The following is a 20276-nucleotide window of genomic DNA, read 5'->3' as shown; positions in this document are numbered from 1 at the left end:
TACATCGTATATATAACGATTCATTAACGCTCTATTACTCCATTCAGAAGACAACCATTAGTAAAATTTTTATTTTTGTTTTTTATATCATATCGTAGATAATGATAGAAAATCTTAAGAGCTCTTTAAAACAATATTTATGAGACTAAAAAAATTTTGGGTGGATACATAAGTTCCAAATATGCCTCCTATTTATAATCATAGGATCACATCAACTTATATTAATCTTTCGATGTGGGACAATTCTACTATTTATATGTAGTATATTCACCACACCTACTTATTTTCCAATGTGGGACAAAACGTACTAAAATGTACACAATCTTTAATATGTGCAAATAATATGAAATCTATACTCTAATGATAGCATTTTTTACCACAAAGCTAATTATATTATTTTCATATTTTTTTTAACGATATTTTTTTGCCAAATGAAATGTAAAAGTTTGATATACAAATTGGAAATATCACTTGAATATAATTTAGGAAATATACATATTATAATAATTAAAAGATTCTCCACTTTATTTTTTACATCAAAAATTATACTTTCCTAAATTGATTTTTGATGATGTGGACGCTCTAAGATCGCTCGAAAAAACTCTCTTTTATATACACTTTATTTTTTACATCAAAAATTATACTTTCCTAAATTGATTTTTGATGATGTGGACGCTCTAAGATCGCTCGAAAAAACTCTCTTTTATATATATATAGATATAGATTTCGGAGTGGAATATGAATACATCAATTTAAATAAAATTCATTAAAAAATGTTTCACGAGCTCAATTTAAATAGTTTGCAATTATTTTTTTTGAATATTATGAATAGCTCGCCATTAAAATTGTTAGAATGTAAAAGTGACGCGTAAATTGTAATATCTACGGAAAAAACTTTATAAAGGTTCGACTTACTAGCCTATATATTGTACTTTTGTATTCCAAATCTCAAAAAAAAAAATAAAACCAATTTATATAATTTTAAAGGGGGCTGATTTATATCGACGACGTTTTAGTAAATATCGACGACGTTTTTCATAAAAAAGACGATGACTGCCCTTTTGACTTTCTCTCTCTAAAAAAATTTCTCTCAAACTCAACTAAATTAAAAACAAAAAACAACAACAACAACAATTAACAATATGTCAGCCTAATTAGTTCATGACATTAATTTTGTAAATAACATATTGTTAATTGTTTGCGTAAATCAAATTTATACCCCACGAGGTTGAACCATGGACCAAACTTTGAGATCTAACGTTGACCATGGACCAAACGTTGGAAATCAACGTTTGTCGTGGTCCAAACGTGGGAAACCAACGTTGGCCGTGGTCCAAACGTTGGAATCCCACGCCGGACCACTACCAACGCTGGTTTTCCACGTTTGGACCACGGCCAACGTTAGTTTCCCATTTGACCACCAAACGCGTTGGTTTTCAACGTTTGGTCCGTGGTCGATTGTTGAATCTTAACATTTAGTCCATGAACTAGTTCATTTTTTTTTAAAAAAAAACCGTGTTTAATACGTTTATTTGTCGATTTTATAAATTTATTTAAGTTTTCTAGTCGATGTGCGTTAATTTCTAACATCTTTTAATTGATTTAATGCAATGAGAGATCGAAATGTAGTTGATTTTTAGTAGAATTTGAGAGAAAATTGTTTAGAGAGAGAAAATAGTGTAATTATGCAAAGGGCATTATCGTCTTTTGGAATGAAAACGTCGACGATATTTACTAAAACGTCGACGATATTTACAAATCCGGATTTTAAAATCTAGCCCTAGATAGATAACATTTCTGGTTCCGCCCCTGGTTGGTGACAGTTCAAATAGAGACGAAATGACATATTTGCCAAATGGGTCACTTTTACCATATTTATTTATTAACATAATACTCCCTCCCATCCGCATAAGCCAAAATTCTGATTCTTTTGACTATTCATTCATCGTAGGGAATCTTTGATATTATTCTTAATCTATAAGACAAAATATAATCATGAGATCTTGTTTGATTTATCGCATGAATCTTATAAGAATATCAAATTTTTATAATTTTTAATAATGTGAACTAAAGATATGCACGTTACAAAACGCAAAAGTGTGATAAAGAATCAGAATCTTTGGCCCTGATTTTATAAGATGGGAGGAAGTATGGTGTACAATTGACCCGTCTTTCACTTGTGACGGATAATAATAGGCAGTTGCCTAAATAATCATAATCGGATTAGAGAAATAACGTAATTTTAAAAAAATGGTACGAGTACTATATATAAGGCCGTGTATTTGTTAATTTACCCGATTATCCCTACATATTAGCATACAAAAACTACAAACTCGAATACCCCAAATTTAAGCCTTCACCCGGTTCACCGTAATTATTAGAAGGAGAACCGGAAAAATACCCCAAGTATCTCTCTTACTTTTCCGCTATTTTCACCACCACCAGTTCCGCCACCGCCACCGCTGTTTTGTTTCACTTCTCCATTTTCCTTTCTTTGTAAGTCTCAAAGCACAATTTCGATTTTTATTTATAATTTAAATTGATAGTGTATTGTAAAGTTAGCAGATTTACATAATTCCCTAATTGATTTGGATTTCGTTTTGCTAATCATCTAAACCCTACACTATTCGCTTTAATCTTTAGTTTGTTGTAGTAGTTCGAAGTGATTGTTCGCGGTATAAGTATAAGCTTTACGGATTTCATTACCCTTCGGAGTTCGGACCTTCCAAACTCTACATAGTCGTTTTTCGAGTCGAGCCGATTTTATGCTGTCAAATAAGTATAGCTTCCTAGTATTGACCTTTCTGTTATACGTGTGCTTTATTAGTTTTTTTTTTTGTGATCTGCAGTATTCCCTCCATCCCCGTCCCAATCATTTACTTACCTTCGATTAAAATAATTGTCATAAAGAATAAAAAAGGTTTGAAATTAGCTTATCATCCTGGTTTTGGAGGTGATACTTATTAGGGTTTGGTTTCAGTGTTCTTGTGGTTCCAGTTTTGGGGAAATTATGAATGATTTGTAATTAATTGTGCATACGCTTTATCTTGTGTACTAACAGGATGGCGGAACCTACCGAGGATAAGCAGACGGAGTTAAGTGAGAAGAACAAGTCTGAACAAGGTAAGCTAAGTGTTGATGGGTAGTTGTAGACTTGTAGTATGATATGCGCACCTGGGTGTGTTTGGAGGTTTAATGATGTATGATCTTTGTTGCATATGTGCAGTATGCAGCTTTTTCAGAAAACCAGGGAAGAACAAAAACATCCGGAAAAGGACTATTGATGAAAATGAGGATGATGATGAAGATGTGAAGACTGCGAGTTCCTTGGCAAAAAGGCCGTCCAAACCAGATAACAAACTTTACTTTTCAACTGCATCATCCAAGCAACCAGCAAACGATTCAGCTGAGGAGTCGAGAAATGATTTTTTCCAGTATGAGTCGTCTAAGATGATTCAAGTTCAAAATGACAGCAAAGCAACTGCAACCCTTGAAACTGAGACCGATTACTCTAGAGATGCAAGGGCTATTCGCGAGAGAGCTCTTAAGCAAGCAGAGGAGGCCTTAAAAGGCAAGAACAAGGCAACTGGGGATGAAAAGTTATACAAGGGTATGAATAATTACACCGATCACAGGGCTGGGTTTCGTCGTGAACAGACTGTTGCTTCCGAGAAAGCTGGTGGGGCCCATGGACCCCTCAGGGCATCAGCTCATATTAAAGTCTCTACCAGATTTGATTACCAACCAGATATTTGTAAAGATTACAAAGAAACAGGATACTGTGGATATGGGGATTCGTGTAAGTTTATGCATGATCGAGGTGATTACAAGTCTGGATGGCAAATGGAGAAGGAGTGGGATGAAAGGGAGAAGGAACGGAAGAGGAATCTGGCCATGGGAGTGCATGATGATGAGGACGATGAGGATGCCGAGGAAGAGGATGATGATTCTTTGCCCTTTGCCTGTTTTATCTGTAGGCAACCTTTTGTGGATGCAGTGGTGACTAGTTGCAAGCATTATTTCTGTGAGCATTGTGCTCTAAAGGTGATTGAAACTTTTTCTCATCATTCTGTTGTTCATTCTTAATGACTTAATCTAGGTTGGTGCGTTAGCATTTGGTGCTCTTATTTATCACTTTGTGCTAGTTGTTTGTGATTTTTTTTTTTCTTGCGTGAAGTCAGATTATGTATTGCATTTTGCCACTGGTGGTAGGTCAGATTCTAAATGGAGCCTATTTTTGAAAGACGGTTTTGCATATCCATTTTGAACAGCTTTAAAGATAATATTATTGCTCATGCTTTATAGCCACAGAACCTTTCTTAATTTCTATTTGTGGACCAAGGATCTCCACAATGGTTTGGTTTTAAGTGTAAGTATGAATGCCCCAAGTAGTTAATATTAAGTCTTGGACTTGATATGCATGCTCATACAACAAAAGCATTCCTTCACGTCCTAAAACACACCCGCTACTTGTGAGTTTCATTACCACAAACAGTCTGTGAGCCTTTTGTTTTTCCTTGATACCCCAAAGTCGGGGAAACATTAAATATTTGTCCAATATTCCAAGTGGAATATGCTTGCTAATATGAACTGTTTTAGTGCAATTAATTGAGTTGTGGTCAAAGTTGGAAGAAGGTTTTCGGACGCAGGTATCTTCCGAAACCTCTGTGTGGTTTTTATATGCCTCTTGCAGTTATACTCCTATTATTGAATGATATACTGCTATTGAATGATAAGGAACCTTGTTGGTAGGTAGTTCTTTTTTTTAGGTTTTTGCATCATGCTAATAACTCTTTTGCCTCTCTGTCGATGCAGCATCACTCTAAGAACAAAAAATGCTTTGTTTGTAACGAGCCCACCGGTGGAATCTTCAATACTGCCACAGAGATACGCAAAAGAGCAGCTGCAGACAAAAAATGAAGGTTTTAATACATTCCTACAATTTAGTATCTTTATCTCGAGTTGATAACTGAGGTTTGAGGCAATCTGTTAGAGTTCTTATTGTCAAAGGCATTTGGGCAACCAAAATTTTTAGCTGTTATGATTGCCTTCAGTAAAGTATATGACCTTGAGATGTACCCTGCTTGGAATGACAAGTGGTAAAATAAGATTATCTTGTTGGAGTGTAAGCTTTTGACATCATTGCTGAACCTATGTGACCGATATTAATTAACTTGTTAGCTACGTAGTTATGGATGTAGTAAATTGTAAAACTGTGGTTAAGAGCTTTCAAGCTTGTGATGATTAGAGTCTAGATATCAAAGTCAAGCTTGAGATTATGCAACTTGAAAATTGATGACTGAGGAGGCAGAATGTTTGATAGTCTATATCAGATTTTGGCAGCATTACAGGATTTTATGCATTGCAAATTTGCAATTGACCCTAGTCTTATAGCGATTTTAGGAAGTTCATGGAACATACTATACCTGCGGACTGATTAATGATGCATTATTTCAATGCTTGGCTGTGCCTGTGTGGTCATATTTATATGCTCCGAATCTAGGAACTGTTTGGAACAAATCAGTCTTTTATAAAAACTACATATTCCCTAAAATCCAATCCAATTTCCCCATATTTCAAAACATGTGAGGGGAATACGGCAACACTGGAAGATATAATTGGATTGGATGGGCTTATAAGAAATTATTGGATTGGATGGTGAGAATATATCATTTGCCAAGTTATTTTCTCCAAGTTCAGGTGGAAAAAAACTTATATTTGTGCTCAAAAATATCCGTGTGAAGAATATTTGTTTATCTAGCTTTAGTGGTCTAGCCTAGGAACAAATAACATTTCTATAAGCTACTCCATCCAACACAATATAAGTACATTACAAAATATTTGCTCGACACTTAATAAACAGTGCATGTTCTATTAGTACTTCTAGTCATCGCTTCAAGGATCTAGTTGCAACTCTCTGCAAAAACTGCTTCTGTGAGTATTGTGCATTAAAGGTGGTGATTGAACTTTTCATTTGCCGTCCATTCTATAGATTAAATGCTTTTAGAGGTTTTCAGTGGAATTTTGTTCATCGTATCTGCTACTAGATTGTTTCTCGTACGAAGAAGTAGGTGGATTTAACAGTAGCTCCATGAAGCCTACTTTGAAGAAGTCAGTTTCCGTGTAGCGAAACTTTTAAATTAGTTTAAATTTAAAAGATTTAGGAGGGAGTTACAACTTTGGAAAGAAAGTTATTTGAGATGTTGAAAAAAACAGCCAATTTCGACATATTTGAAATTCCTTAAGAACAACGGCATGAGAGACAGCCACATCGTTGTTTTTATTGTGGTCTAGGCAGTGCCCATCAAGTGCTGACCGCCAAGAATGCTGCTGTTCTTATATATAGAATTCCTGATGTGGGTGGTCGTAATTTTGCACAAGATTTTCAGATGTGGGCATCTCACGTCACCGCCTAATTTTTGTTGTCTCAGATGCCTATTAATTCATATACAACCCCGTATAATCTTAGACTCCTTATATTTCACGTGGAATTTGGAACCTTGTATAATTTTAGACTCCTATTAATTCTGTGGAACCTTGTATATAGTTCTTTTAATTTTTTCGAGTGACATCGAGCTAACCAGTTATTTTCCTGTTCGATGCAGCATACTCTACGAACAAGGCATGCTTTGCATGTGCCAGCCTGCAGCTGAAATTTGTGACAGTCATAGAGGCTCATATAAAAAAGGCGGCGTCCAATATTTGAGGGTTAGTCCTGCTCAGTCTGATAGAATTTGTGTAGTATACTCTTCGAACAAGGATATGCTTTGCATGTGCCAGCCTGCAGCTGAAATTTGCGAGTCATAGATGCTCATATATAAAAGGCGGCCTCCAATATTTGAGGGTTAGTCCTGCTCAGTCTGATAGATTTTGTGTAGTATTTAGTTGAAACTTTTATTTCCAATTCTCTAGCTGCTTAGCGATGATGTAAGGCAATTGGTTTGAATTTTCTGTTTTGAGAACATTTAGAACTAGATTTTCATCTGTACTTGGGTTTCGAACTGATGAATGAAAAGACAGATTATGAAACCAATCATATCAGATTTTGGCCGCTTTTTCCCGATTTGCATGCACTTAGATTGACCAGGGTTCGTTATTGTATTACTATGGTAATTTATGGGAAACTGGAACATGCTATTGTGATGGATTGGATCATGAGTTATGACGATGTAAAGCATGATTAAAGTCTTCTGTTTCGAGAATGTTAGTAGCTGGCTTAAGAAATGATGAATGCAAATACAGATTATTAAACAAATCATATCAGATTTTGACCTTATTTATCGACTTGCATGCACTAAGATTGACTGTGATCTGTTATTGTATTGTGATCTGTTATTGTATTGTAATCGTATCTATAAGAAATTCAAAACATATTATTGTAATGAATTATTATGCTGTTTGAAAAGCAGATTAAGATTAAAGCGTTTTAAATCCATTTATCACTACTGTTCGCTTGCATGTGATATTTTCTTGAAAGAACTCTGGCTTTTGTTCCCGGTATACATTGCTAAGACAAGCTTCCAGTAGCATTGGCAGTGGCACCACAGTGAGGTAATAGGGCTACAGCACTTGAAGGTTAGATGTCTCTTACAAATTGTGACTTATTATATATTACATGATATCTGAAGCTGTCCTATCTCTAGGTGGTGGAATCTGAACTTCATCTTGAATTCTAGTTGCTCATTTTTTAGATGTACATATGATGTGTAAGTTCCAAGTTCAGACTATATATAGCTGATGGGTCACTTAGTCCTATCTTCAGGCAGGTTCAGGAAATTGAACTGCACAGGAGTGCACAGCCCGAGTTTTATTTCTATGTCTACCGAGTCTGATATGTACGTGAGAAATCTTGGGTCCAATAGAATATCTATAGCCACCATCTACTTCAACGCTTCCAAATTTCCCGTTAGTTTCTCTTTTTTGCTTTTTCTTGAGTTAATGTCTCACTCCAGTCCCATTTTGTGTATGATTTATTACGAGATGACCAACTTCACACACTGCTCATAACCTCTTCCCTTGCTGATCTATTCTCGAAGTTGCCTTTGTGAGTCCAAGCTTGATGGAGAGAAGTGGCTATCAGCGGCCATACCAGATGCCTCTCTTGCCTGACTTTCCGGAAAGCAAACTTTCGGTATTGCCTTAAAACGTCACTCACTGCCGTTTTGTAGTTATTCGAGTCATGATCTCTTATGATTGTACCCTCAGAGCCATAAGCCTTGGGATCACTTAGAGTCTCCAGTGGATGGGGAGTATTTAAAAATGTCCTGAATGCAATCATTGCAGTTTCATGTCGAGTGTTGTCAAAGGTGTAGAGGCCACACCCTGGTGGGAGCATTGGATGCGATGGCGACAACTTCTCTCTAGGTTGAATGATAAAAGTTTGTCCCACTGGAGAGTACAACATTTTCTGTAATAGCACACCAGCTGATAATTGTGAGTTTATGTTTGTTTAAACTTTTTAAAATGCAAGTATTTTGGTATATCATGCCTAAGATTTCAATGATTATGAAGCCATTTTAAAGGTTATTTTCATCACTAGCTCCCCTGGGAAGACATCCTTTAAGTAGCGAAAGTAAGGTTACTTACATGCTTGTTCAGACACGGGTGGGAGCGGAAAGAGCCATTCAAACGCTTGAGAACTTGTGCTACTTGTTTAGGGTAGTTGCATGAAAATGCTCTTGGAACAATATCCCGGTGCAATATAACAGACTGCAACATGCTCTTGTCTAGTCCCAACTGATCTAGGATTTTGTCCCCTCCACAGAAAATGAATGGTGACCCGAAAGTAACCACTGGAAGAAGGGTTGAAGGCTTGACCGTTCTACTTGAGATGAGCATTATGTGGACTAATAAGGATAGGCTCCCTCCTAATGAATGACCTGTGAACTGAAGCTTGGCGTGTTCGCCGTGAGTTCTTATGTGATTCTCGATTTCTGGAAGGAACTGCTTGTATATGCCCTTTGCTGCTTCATAGATTCCTCGATGGACGAGTGCATCTGTCTCCTGTAATTTGACAGATTATGTTTTTTTTGAGAATAAGGCGTGGATAAAAGACGCTGGTCTTAAGTATTACCTCAAATTTGGTGGGTTCGAAGAACAGGTTTGCCTGCCAAGATGCCAGGGATTCGGAGCCCTGCAGCCCAACGACAAGAGTGCTCAGGTCAGTTACTTTGGTTACCTTTCTCACTTAAAATTTCTATACATGCTAATTCGGTTTTCAAAATCATTTTAATCTTCTCTCGATTTAAATTTTAAGTTTTTATAAAAGAAATCCGGAATTCGATTTTAAAACCTCTAAGTTTACCTTGACTTTCCATTACATTTTCGCTCTCCCTTTTGTTTTCCATTTTCCCTTTTCTATTCGCATTTTGAGGTGTGCGTTCGCCCATGGACGGTTCTAAAGGATATTCATGTCAGCCGACCCCAAATCATTTTGGGATTAAGGCTCTGATGTTGTTGTTGTTGTTGTGGTAATAGTAATATTGTAGCTGCTAGAAAATGCAAAACTGGCCTACAACCTTAAGTCAAGATGCATAATATACCCACCTGGCCCGAATAATTCTTTTGTCAGGGTTAGTAGTAAGTCGAATTATGCTGAGTGGTTGATTTCACATTCAATCCAGGTTTTCATGTCATGTCTTGTTTTAATCACCTTGTAAGGGGTTTTGAGTTGTCACTACAAAATAAACTCGCATTTTACGACGGACAAATCCGTCGCAAACTGATAAAGCCGTCACAATTTCGTATTTGTGACAGAATTCCCATCGCCAATTCCCATCGCCTCAATTTGTCACTAAAAGTGGTTTTTGCAACGGGCTTGCCGTTGCAAAGACATTTTGCGACGGACAAGGGTGGTCCACTCAATGAATCAAGGGCAATGAAAGGTCAAGTCGGTGACTCTCTGCGGCGGACTGAGATTACCCCAACCACATTTTGAGTCGGTATGGGCTGTGGTTATGACTCTATGATTAGGCCGAGATAGCAGATTTAACACTGATGTTTGAAACCATGGTGTGCAGTACCTGTATCACAAAGTAGCGAATGCGTGTGGCGGGATCATCGCAGATGAACCACTCACAAGGCGAGGAATGCAAGGACTGTAGTTCCTTAGCGACTTGTTGTTTTTCTCTTTCTCTTGCAGCAACTACGGCTGTCATCGTTGAGGCAGCCATTTGAGCAGCTCTTTCCGAGCTGTAGGCTCTTGATAAACTCACTTCTCCGCATGTGCAGGAGTTACTTTGCACATGAGACGCTGCAGACGCTGCAATCTCGTAGGCAACTGAGTTCCGAATTGTATGCTCTTGTTTTGTTGCCCGTCTTTTCGAGCTGGGTTCTAGAGTTGCCGAGTTTTCTCCTTGTAGGTCAGTTGCGTCCCTCTCTAATCTGGCTTTCACTGCTGTAGCCTCCGCTTTCTTCTCCAAGGAAGACGTTATCATGCGTAGACTCTGGTCTAGCAGCACATCATTACCCTGAAAACTCAACCAGAATTATGGAAATCATTTACTAGTTTTTTGAGTTGAACAAATGTTTGGAGTTGTGCAAAACTGTGTTACTCAGACACGCCGACATGTGTCGGTGTCTGACACGTGTCGGCGTGTCGGACACGGCTATTTGGGGTGAATTTTCCTGTTTTGTGGTCTAAATTGATGTGTCGTGTCGGACACTGACACGTGTCTGACACGCGACACGGCAGTTAAGTGAAGTGTCGGAGTAACATAGGACTGCAAAACCGATGAATTACCTCGAATTTTGAGATGGTGTAAGCCATGTGACAGAGGTAAGCAAGCTTAGAAAACCTCTTAGCATCCGACCAAGACGCTTCAACTAGAAACCTTGAGAATGAAACTGCGTCGAATCTCTGGGCATAGTCAACCAAGCAACCATCTTCACATTCACCACCTTCTTCTGGGTTTTCACAGGTAACTTCCTTTTCTTGTCTCCCTTTCCAAAGAGTTCTCAACTCGAGCAGCCTCGTCATCCAATTCGCTTTCTTTACCCTTTGATCATCCTTTTCTTCTTTACCTTCAGTTTCCTCGTCTCCAATGTCCCCGTCTACAACTGACGTGACGGTTTCAACGTCTTTTGAAAGTACTGGAGTTGAAGAATGATTGGAGAAAATCCCGAAGGAGTGGCTTGGTTTTAGAAGACTTGATCTAGAACCGGACGATGCTCGAAGCAGCTTTGGGGTTTGGTTTGGGCTAGAGGAGTGAAGGAGATTGTTGTCAGAGAATGATTTTTTCAAAGTGGCTTGCTTACACAACTCCTCTCCGGAGGATGATCGGCGTAGGCCGCAATTATCTCCGAGGATGCCTTTTCGTGCTGTGACGATGTGGGAGGCTGACATAGTCATAGAAGAACATGCCATGATCTCTGTTTTCAAACATGTGAGTTGGATTATATATATTGTTCTATTTTTAATTAAAAATGCGTAAAATGCAAAACCCAAATGCCAGTATTAAATAGTCCATTTTAATAGAAATGAATATGCATGCATGTATTTATAATACTATGCATGTATTTTGCAAATTCTGGATGTTGCCACTCTGTCAATTTACTGTTGGACGATCGTCTTAAATGAGAATTTGTGTAATAATAATAATAATCAATTAATAGACTATATCGCCAGTTGTATGGCGTAGAATTCGAGCCGGTTCTATAGTTTTCGAGTTTTGTTTTAAATAATGAGTTATAACATTAAAAAAAAAAAAAAAAAAACTTTAGCAACGGAAGGTATAATAGTATTTGTGAATAATAATAATAGTAACTAATAATTCAACATTTTGATAGACTAATCATCAACGTTTTTGTAGTAGGGATGCAAATAAAATATTTAGGCGAATTATAAATTACGGTGAAAAGAACCCGAACTATTATAATATCCGGTTTGCATGCAACACATTTTTTGGTGAAAGAAAAAGGTGGGGAGTAATTGTTTCGGCCGAAAGTTGACAATTGACATTAGAAAAGACACTAGTTTAGTAGTTTATCAATCAAATTAAATGTGGCACATGTATTATTCAATCTCTACGGAAATGTGAACCAATTCAGAGAAACATGAAGGAACTAAAATTGTAAAATGTGGAAATAAGTACAGGAAAATGGCTAACTCATTTAATGGTGTACGCATCGGAATTTAGTTATATAGTACAGTATATCAAAGGATGTTGAAACGCGAATTTTCCTTTACGAGAAATAATTCTTTGTTTTGTTTAATTGTATGTTCTGTTTTAAAAATAAAATAAAATAAATGGAGTAATTTATCAAATAAATTTTTACTTCTAGATTTTTAATATTAGAAGGGTTTAAATTTACGTTATTGCTCTTTCAAGTACGAGTTTTACTCTTTCACGGACTTTTTCTCATAAAGTTTCCACACCTTACCCTTTGTCAAAAAAACATATTCTTCTTTCCTCTCTCTCCCTCTTCCTCTAAAAAATTACTCAATTATAGTCAAAATTCTCATATTAATCAAGTAATAATTCCTAATTCTAACTTTTCTAATCACACAATAATATTTTTTTTATCAAAGTAGGTTGATGTAGATAAAATTGGGGTAGATAGAATTAGGGTTTATGGAAATTTTTGTATCAATAATTTTGTTAATCACCCTATCCTTTTCTTTATTACGTCAACTTCAAGCAATTGGCAACCAAGGCCTTTGTTCAATTTGAATAATGATCGGTTTTAAGTGTGGAAAATATTCAATTGAGGGCTGCAATTTATTGATGGCCTTGTAACATTAATCAGTTGGTTATGACTTGGGATGATGCAGGTGGTGCGGTGGTGGCGGTGGGGTGGTACAAGAGCGAGTGGTCTTGCCGACAAGGGAATGGCCGGCAGTTTGGGAGATGAGATGTGTTAGTCCTGTGGTCTAGCTGGTGGGGAAGCTTTATCGAAATAAGATGAAAATAGGTAGAAATGACAAGGGTATAATGGTCATTTATGTCCATGATTAAGTAATTCATGTCCATGAATGAGCATAACCCAATTTAATGTCTCAATATGTGAAAGAACATGATAAGAAACGGAAAAAACTAACTTCAAAATATATGCAACAAAATGCTTACATGCACATAAACCAGAAGAATGGACTCCATAAACTTGAAAAAAAAATACTACCAAAGTAGAAATTTGAAAGAATTTTGTGCATACGAACCAAAAAATCTAATAATGAATGCGTTCGATAACTTATTTAATAAACTAGTTGACATATGCGACACACGTTTGTCGAGAATTATAAACATGGTGTTATGAAACAATGGAAGGCAAAGCTAAGGAGCAACATTTAATAATAAGCTAGCTGATATATGCGACATTTATATGTCGAGAATTATAAGCATGGTGTGTAATGAAACAATGAAAGGCGAAGCTAAGGAGCAACATTTCACCAGAACAAATAATTAAATAAGCTAGCTGATATATGTAACACTTAGAAAATTATAAACATGGTGTAATGAAACAATGAAAGGTAAAGCTAAGGAGCAATCAACGACATTCCACCACAATTCCAATGAGAACTTATTTATTAAGCTAGCTGACATATGCAATATTTATATGTCGAGAATCATAAACATGGTGTAATAAACCAATGAAAGGCAAAAGCTAAGGAGCAACATTCCACCATAATTCCTCCTCCGACTAGTTTAATAAGCTAGCTGACATATGCAACATTCATAGGTCGAGAATTATAAACATGGTGTAATGAAACAATGAAAGGGAAAAGCTGGAGTATTTAATAAGCTAGCTGGCATATGCGACATTTATACGTCGAGAATTATAAACATGGTGTAATGAAACAACAAAAGGCAATTCAAAAGCTAAGGAATTGAACAACATTTCACCTGAATTAATCTCTTTTTATTTCGATAATGATCTCCTTGATGTGGATCTACATAACATGCTTAAGCATTTGTCCATGAAAAAAGATCACATGATGAAAGAACTTGAAAAATCATGATTTCAATGTATGTGCATTAAGTATTAACAAAAAGACGTGTGTGTACAATTTACAAGTGAGATCCGAAAAAAATGTGGAATTTCATTTGAACAAATAGAATAAAAAAACATTGTTATATATAGTTAGAAATTGAGAGGATCTGTTACAAGAATCTTATAACATGGACAATGTTATATTGACTTATTTGCCCTTTGTACTTTATTTTGTTGCAACTTCTTAATTAGCCTCCCTTAGTCCTATAGGACCATACATTAGTGAAGTCATTAGGCTATTAATTTTTGGTTGTCAATGTAGTTATTCAGGTGTAGTTGAATGTTGTTGTTAGAGTATAAAACCAACAATTAAATTCGATATTAAACCACCGTGTAAAATTAGTTTAAATTTTTGATTGAGTTGGCTTCTATTAAAATATTAGGTATTAGAAGATCAGCTAGTCTTGCTTGTGATGGGCTAATCCCGTCATAAACTTGTGACCTCTCACAAAAAAGGAGAGGGAACAAGGTGGGGCACCCCCCATGTACTTCCCACTCACCTCTCAATGGGCATTTTGTGAGAGGAAACGGTATCCGTCACAAGCTTCTGACGGATATCGCCCGTCTTCAATGAGATTTAGTGTTAGAAGATATGCATTGATCCATACTTCTAGTTTAAAAGGCACTCTTATAAGGCATGGGCGTGATAGAGTATAAAATCAATCATAAATCTTGTATTTTGGGAGCCAATTACCATCCCTTTCTTTTGACCGAGTTGATTTCTTGACAATTATCCTTTTTAAAATATTTCTATGAAAACAAATTGTACACAACAGTAAGGTATTAAGGAGTTCAAAATTTCAAATGTACATGGATATATATTTAAAGTGTGTTATTTTACTAATTTTGTCTTTTATTAATGAAAAATTATTTCATCTTTCAACAAATCTCATTGAAGACGGACGATATCCGTCACAAACTTGTGACGGATACTGTTTTCTCTCACAAAATACCCATTGAGAGGTGAGTGGGAAGCACATGGGGGTGACCCACCTTGTCCCCTCTCCCTTTTTGTGAGATGTCACAAGCTTGTGAGCTGTGACGGGATTAGCCCGTCACAAGCAAGACTAAGCTGTTCATCTTTATAGTTCAATGTAGCTTTCAAATGAAGGTTATGCTATACTATTATCTATTTATTCTCGCTGATTTTAAATTCTGATTTTGTCACCGAATGAGGTATTTAGGAAATCATATTTTACGATTATTGGCCTAAATTTTTTCTTATTACATAAAAAAAAGAGGGGGCAAGATGGTCTTTAGGACATTAGATGCAATTGAATACACAAGTTTGTTTTGTTAGGAAGAGAATCCAAGAGAAAAGAAAACAAAGGCCAAATGTGCGGTTGCATGAGGAGAGTTAAACAATAAAACTCCACATTTCACATCATCGTATGTATCACCAATTACCATGCACCTCCTTCTTTGCTCTTCCACCCAATCTCAACCTTCCTCTCTTAATATTATGTTATGTGCCCTTATTTTCATGCATTTACCTTCACTTTGTGTTACACACATGTCATGTTCACCAAGTGTATGTTTGGAATCTTGGAGGCTAAATTGGTGTATAACCCTAATTATTGAAACATGTATTCACACATTATAAATATGTCTAGATATGTATGTGGTTGTTAGAATTCCGGTTCGATTTTACGTTTGTACGTCTTTACGATCTAAGAAGGTCTGAATGTTTGATCGATCTTCATTTATACTCCCTCTATTTTATTTGTTTTCTTCCCATTTCTCTAATATACGTGAGAAGTATTTTAATGAAATGGAAGAAAACAGATAAATGGAGGGAGTATATACTAACGTTTAATTTGATCGATCTTCATCTAAATGTCTAGATACAGGATTGTTAGAATCGCGATTCGATCTTATAATTTTACGGTTTCACGGTTTAAAAAGGTTTGATCAATCCTAATTCTATGATGATATTCATGCTAATATTTCATAATTAAAATTTTATTTTTTTGAAAACTTTTAAAGGTAGGATTATAAACGAGTAAACGACCGTACATTTCTACAATTGCAATCTATTGTACAAAAAAAACCATTTTTTTTTAATATAATGACATTATAAAACCTAAGCTTACATGCAACATACAATGATTTTAAAGCTGTTCTACGTTGTCGAATGGTCTTGCATACACGAGAGCAACAAACTCAGAATTGTGTCATTCTAAATTATCCTAAGTTTACGGGTCAGAGTAAGTGACGGGTAATGTCATTTACAAAACGGATAGGAGGGACAAGGTGGGGGCACCCCCATGTGCTTCCCTCCCTCCTCTATTTGGGTCATTTATGAGAGGAAATGGTATCCGTCACTCCAAAGTGACGGATACGTGTCGTCTTCAATGAGATTTTGTGATCCAAAAACCCGAGTTCGAACCCACTTGGTATATCAAAATCTAAGGATGGATGATGAAAGAGTACAATTAGGTATGGGCTTAAAAGCAATACACTAACGTGTGACAAGCCAGACCATTTTTGTATTGCATTAGTGGGCTTTTATTTCACAATTGGACCACAATCATCACGTCATTGCTCTTGCAGTAGAAGATCGTAACAAATGACCGGGATGGAGGAAGCAGTATTTAGGAATGACTTGAATTGGAATATGGAGTTTTCGTATGTATGTTACGGACTTACAGTCGAAGTCTGACTTCCTAGTAGTTAATTTTATACTTCCACCCTAATCATATATTTACCTTCTAATTTAAATATCTTTTATACTAAATATAAAAGGTAAATAAATAATTGAGTCGGAGTTATTACTTCTGAATGAGAACTAATAGTTTAGTCGGGACATATATGACATGCATATGATCACGATGATGACATACAAGTGTATACTAGTCTATAGGAACAGTAGTCTTTCAAGTTTCAAGACGGCTCAACTTATTTTACAATTAATTTACTTAGCATTTATGTCAAACGGGTCGAATTATTAATATAAATATAATTTTTTCTGTTTTATTAGATAGTTTACATTAACTTTATTTTGTGAGAAGAAAATAAAGTAAATATAAATTATTGACGGGGACGAACGGAATATATAATAACATGCATGACTTATTGTCCATTGATACACAATCTACCGTTAAATTAAAAAAGAAAATTAGTTGGCGTCACCGGTTGACACCCAATCTCGGCGTCACCCTCTCACATGCAATAAGTGGGGACCCCTACAATAATAAAAGCATGTGAGAGGGTGACACCCAATTTCGGCGCCACCCGAGCAATAACATAGGTAAGCAAACAAAAATTAGGTAAAAAGTATGGAATGTAAGCTAATTTAGCACGATGCATGCACGTTTAATGAGTCGTTTGGTTATATACAGGAATTTCCATTGCCTAGGGAGTGAAAGATCACATGAATTTAGAATTCATGTAAAATAGAAAATGTTGTTTGGTTGCATATAGGAATTGCAATTCATGTAGGCATTCTCACTTACCTAGGGGGACCTATGTAAGCAACTTCCTCCATTATGAATGAATTAGAATTCTTGGGAAGTTCCAATTCATATAAATTGGGGTAACCAAACAAATTACCCATTTTTCAATTATGGAGGAATTAGAATTCATGGAAAGTTCCAAATCTTTTACTTTTCAGTCCAATTTCAACACACTATATGACAAGTAAAATAAGTTGAGCATGATCTAAGCTCAAAATTTCATCACCTATTATTGATCTCATTGGTAGAATTGATAAATTTTTATATCAAAAAGCCTTATTCCCTAGGGTAAAAAGTTACTTGACAGTAATGTTAAATATTCTACCTAGGGAGTCTTCTATAAATATCTACCAAGGGTGGATCGTTCTTTTTTTTTCCGGTCATTTGATTATCTCTTTTATTCTGGTGTCTTGCTTATTTGTTTACTCTTCTTATTCTGGGACGCTTTGTTGTACTTTGATCAATCATATACATTTTGCTTGATCACTTGTCATCTGACAACAATAACTACAAAAGGTTATCTCATATTTCCTTAGTCTTTGTGCAAAAGCTAAATGTAAACAAATGAAGGACGATGAGTATCTTCCTCTTATTTTCTTCTATACTTCTTTTGTTTTGATGCCTCACTATGACATTATCCATCTCATTTCCCAGTATCTCCAAGACTCCAACATCTTCCTTAACTCTTCTTCGGTTTTCTTTCCCACAATAGAGGGAATTATCTTTATGGAGTATTATTCATCTCTTATTTTTATTAAAAATATAATTATTATCTATACAACAAATATTAGGGATGAGCATAACCGTGTACCCGATACGGTTTTAAAAATCGCAAAAATCACTATACGGATCCGATACGGTTTAACCATATATACGGTTTTCGGGTACCCGGAAAAATCGTGTATACGGAATCCGTATATACGGATACGGTTTGGTGACAAAATGCCCAATTAAACATTGTAATTATTCAAGAGCTAATAATTGCCTCTAATATGACCACCTCTTATAAGGGGCTGATTTTTGTTTATTGAGATAAGTTAGTAAAAAAAGTCTTAAAAAACATTAAAAGAGTGGAGTTGAAAGAGGAACTTTGCATTTTTGAACTTTTTTTATACAAAAACTTCAAACCGTGTCAGAAACCGTATATACGGTTTCGTTTTTGCCCGACCCGGATACGGTACGGTTTTTATAAAACCGTATCGTATATACGGATTTTCGTATCGTATATACGGAAATCCGTATAACTCAAACCGTATACCGTATCGTATCCGTATTATAAAACCGTATCATATATTTTTGCTCACCCCTAACAAATATGATACCGATTGGTTAATCGACACAAGGGAGAATATTCCCTTTGCTCTAAAATTAGAGGACGTGATACACTTCCTCTTTCAAAGAGGACATTCAACCTATACTTCATATTAAAGACACATTCTCTTAGAGGAGATGTAGTGCTAAAAGCCTAAGATAATAATGCATGGTTCATCCTCTCTATTATTGACTTATTGTTGATAGTCTAATTATAACAAATTCTCAATGACTTTAAGAGTTGCCTTTGATAAAAAAAAAATCGACAAAATTTATAAAAAGTTGATGGTTTTTGAAATATTTCTTATTTAAAAAAAAAGCATGGTTGATTTTATTCATAAAATGATATAGCTAGCTGCCTATATTTTTAACAGACTTAACTTTGCTATTGTTAAGGGAGTGAGAGCCCAGATACTATTTCGGCTGCCCAATAATTTCTTGTAAAAATTATTTTGATCTAATAAAAATTACGTTTATAATACATACCCACCTCATAAACACCAAGTTGCACATCATCAAAAGCCAAAACCTTTACCTTCGAGTAGGGGCTCATCCTTAGATGTGATTCCAATGTATTTAACCAAACTCTTTAAGCAAATTATACTATAAGAACTTATCTGATCCAATTATATAAAAAAAACGATTATTTATAATAAAAAAACAATTATTTTATATTAAAAAGTGACCAACTTTTAATATTAGATAGTAAGTTTTTAACTGATCGCTCTTTAACCTAAAATGATAGTAGTTGTTTATAATAAAATGGTCACTTTAATACATCGTAACATACGACATTTCCCACCCAACTATTTTTGCATAATTAAGAATTATTACTTATCTGTCACCTAATAGGATCTACTAATAATCGCATTTAGAGACTTAATATTCTCAAAACCAATGGAATTAGACTTAATATTCTCAAAACCAATGAAATTTTTAAGAGGTCACTTATTGAAGACCCTATACATACCCACCTCATAAACACCAAGTTGCACATTATCAAAAGCCAAAACCTTTACCTTCAAGTAGGGCTATTATACTATAAGAACTTATCTGATCCGATTACATAAAAAAACGACTATTTATAATAAAAAAACAATTATTTTATATTAAAAAGTGACCAACTTTTAATATTAGATAGTAAGTTTTTAACTGATCGTTCTTTAACCTAAAATGATAGTAGTTGTTTATCATAAAATGGTCACTTTAATACATCGGAACATACGACATTTCCCACACAACTATTTTTGCATAATTAAGAATTATTACTTGTCTGTCACCTAATAGGATCTACTAATAATCGCATTTAGAGACTTAATATTCTCAAAACCAATGGAATTAGACTTAATATTCTCAAAACCAATGGAATTTTTAAGAGGTCACTTATTGAAGACCCTACCAATACATACCCACCTCATAAACACCAAGTTGCACATCATCAAAAGCCAAAAGCCCAAAACCTTTACCTTCAAGTAGGGGCTCATCCTTAGATGTGATTCCAATGTATTTAACCAAACTCTT

General features: G+C 35.5%; 2 protein-coding genes across 2 annotated transcripts; one reads left to right on the top strand and one right to left on the bottom strand.

The window, feature by feature from the left end:
• Nucleotides 1-2296: 2296 nt before the first annotated feature.
• LOC141586159 (zinc finger CCCH domain-containing protein 1-like) lies at nucleotides 2297-7058 on the top strand. The gene is made up of 5 exons (XM_074407290.1): nucleotides 2297-2496; nucleotides 3062-3123; nucleotides 3227-4044; nucleotides 4816-4922; nucleotides 6606-7058. Exons 2-4 carry the CDS (start codon nucleotides 3063-3065, stop codon nucleotides 4918-4920), a joined length of 984 nt encoding a protein of 327 aa, XP_074263391.1. The 5' UTR covers nucleotides 2297-2496; nucleotide 3062; the 3' UTR covers nucleotides 4921-4922; nucleotides 6606-7058.
• A 405-nt stretch (nucleotides 7059-7463) lies between these two features.
• LOC141586158 (phospholipase A1 PLIP1, chloroplastic) lies at nucleotides 7464-14021 on the bottom strand. Its single transcript, XM_074407289.1, has 6 exons — nucleotides 13842-14021; nucleotides 10742-11370; nucleotides 10023-10469; nucleotides 9074-9133; nucleotides 8587-9003; nucleotides 7464-8407 (listed from the first exon to the last, which is right to left on the bottom strand). The coding sequence occupies exons 2-6, from the start codon at nucleotides 11363-11365 to the stop codon at nucleotides 7991-7993; spliced, it is 1965 nt and encodes a 654-aa protein (XP_074263390.1). The 5' UTR covers nucleotides 11366-11370; nucleotides 13842-14021; the 3' UTR covers nucleotides 7464-7990.
• Nucleotides 14022-20276: the final 6255 nt, after the last annotated feature.

The sequence above is a fragment of the Silene latifolia genome, chromosome 6 (genome assembly GCF_048544455.1).
Source record: "Silene latifolia isolate original U9 population chromosome 6, ASM4854445v1, whole genome shotgun sequence".
Lineage (NCBI taxonomy): Eukaryota > Viridiplantae > Streptophyta > Magnoliopsida > Caryophyllales > Caryophyllaceae > Silene > Silene latifolia.
This window is presented reverse-complemented; position numbering and strand designations above follow the sequence as displayed.

Coding starts and splice junctions, on each gene's coding strand:
- LOC141586159 (XM_074407290.1), top strand. CDS start 3,063: ATGGCGGAACCTACCGAGGATAAGCAGACGGAGTTAAGTGAGAAGAAC. Junction 3,124..3,226: donor GAAGAACAAGTCTGAACAAG/GTAAGCTAAGTG, acceptor GCATATGTGCAG/TATGCAGCTTTTTCAGAAAA. Junction 4,045..4,815: donor GTGAGCATTGTGCTCTAAAG/GTGATTGAAACT, acceptor CTGTCGATGCAG/CATCACTCTAAGAACAAAAA.
- LOC141586158 (XM_074407289.1), bottom strand. CDS start 11,365: ATGGCATGTTCTTCTATGACTATGTCAGCCTCCCACATCGTCACAGCA. Junction 9,134..10,022: donor TTCGCTACTTTGTGATACAG/GTACTGCACACC, acceptor GTTGGGCTGCAG/GGCTCCGAATCCCTGGCATC. Junction 9,004..9,073: donor TCGAACCCACCAAATTTGAG/GTAATACTTAAG, acceptor GTCAAATTACAG/GAGACAGATGCACTCGTCCA.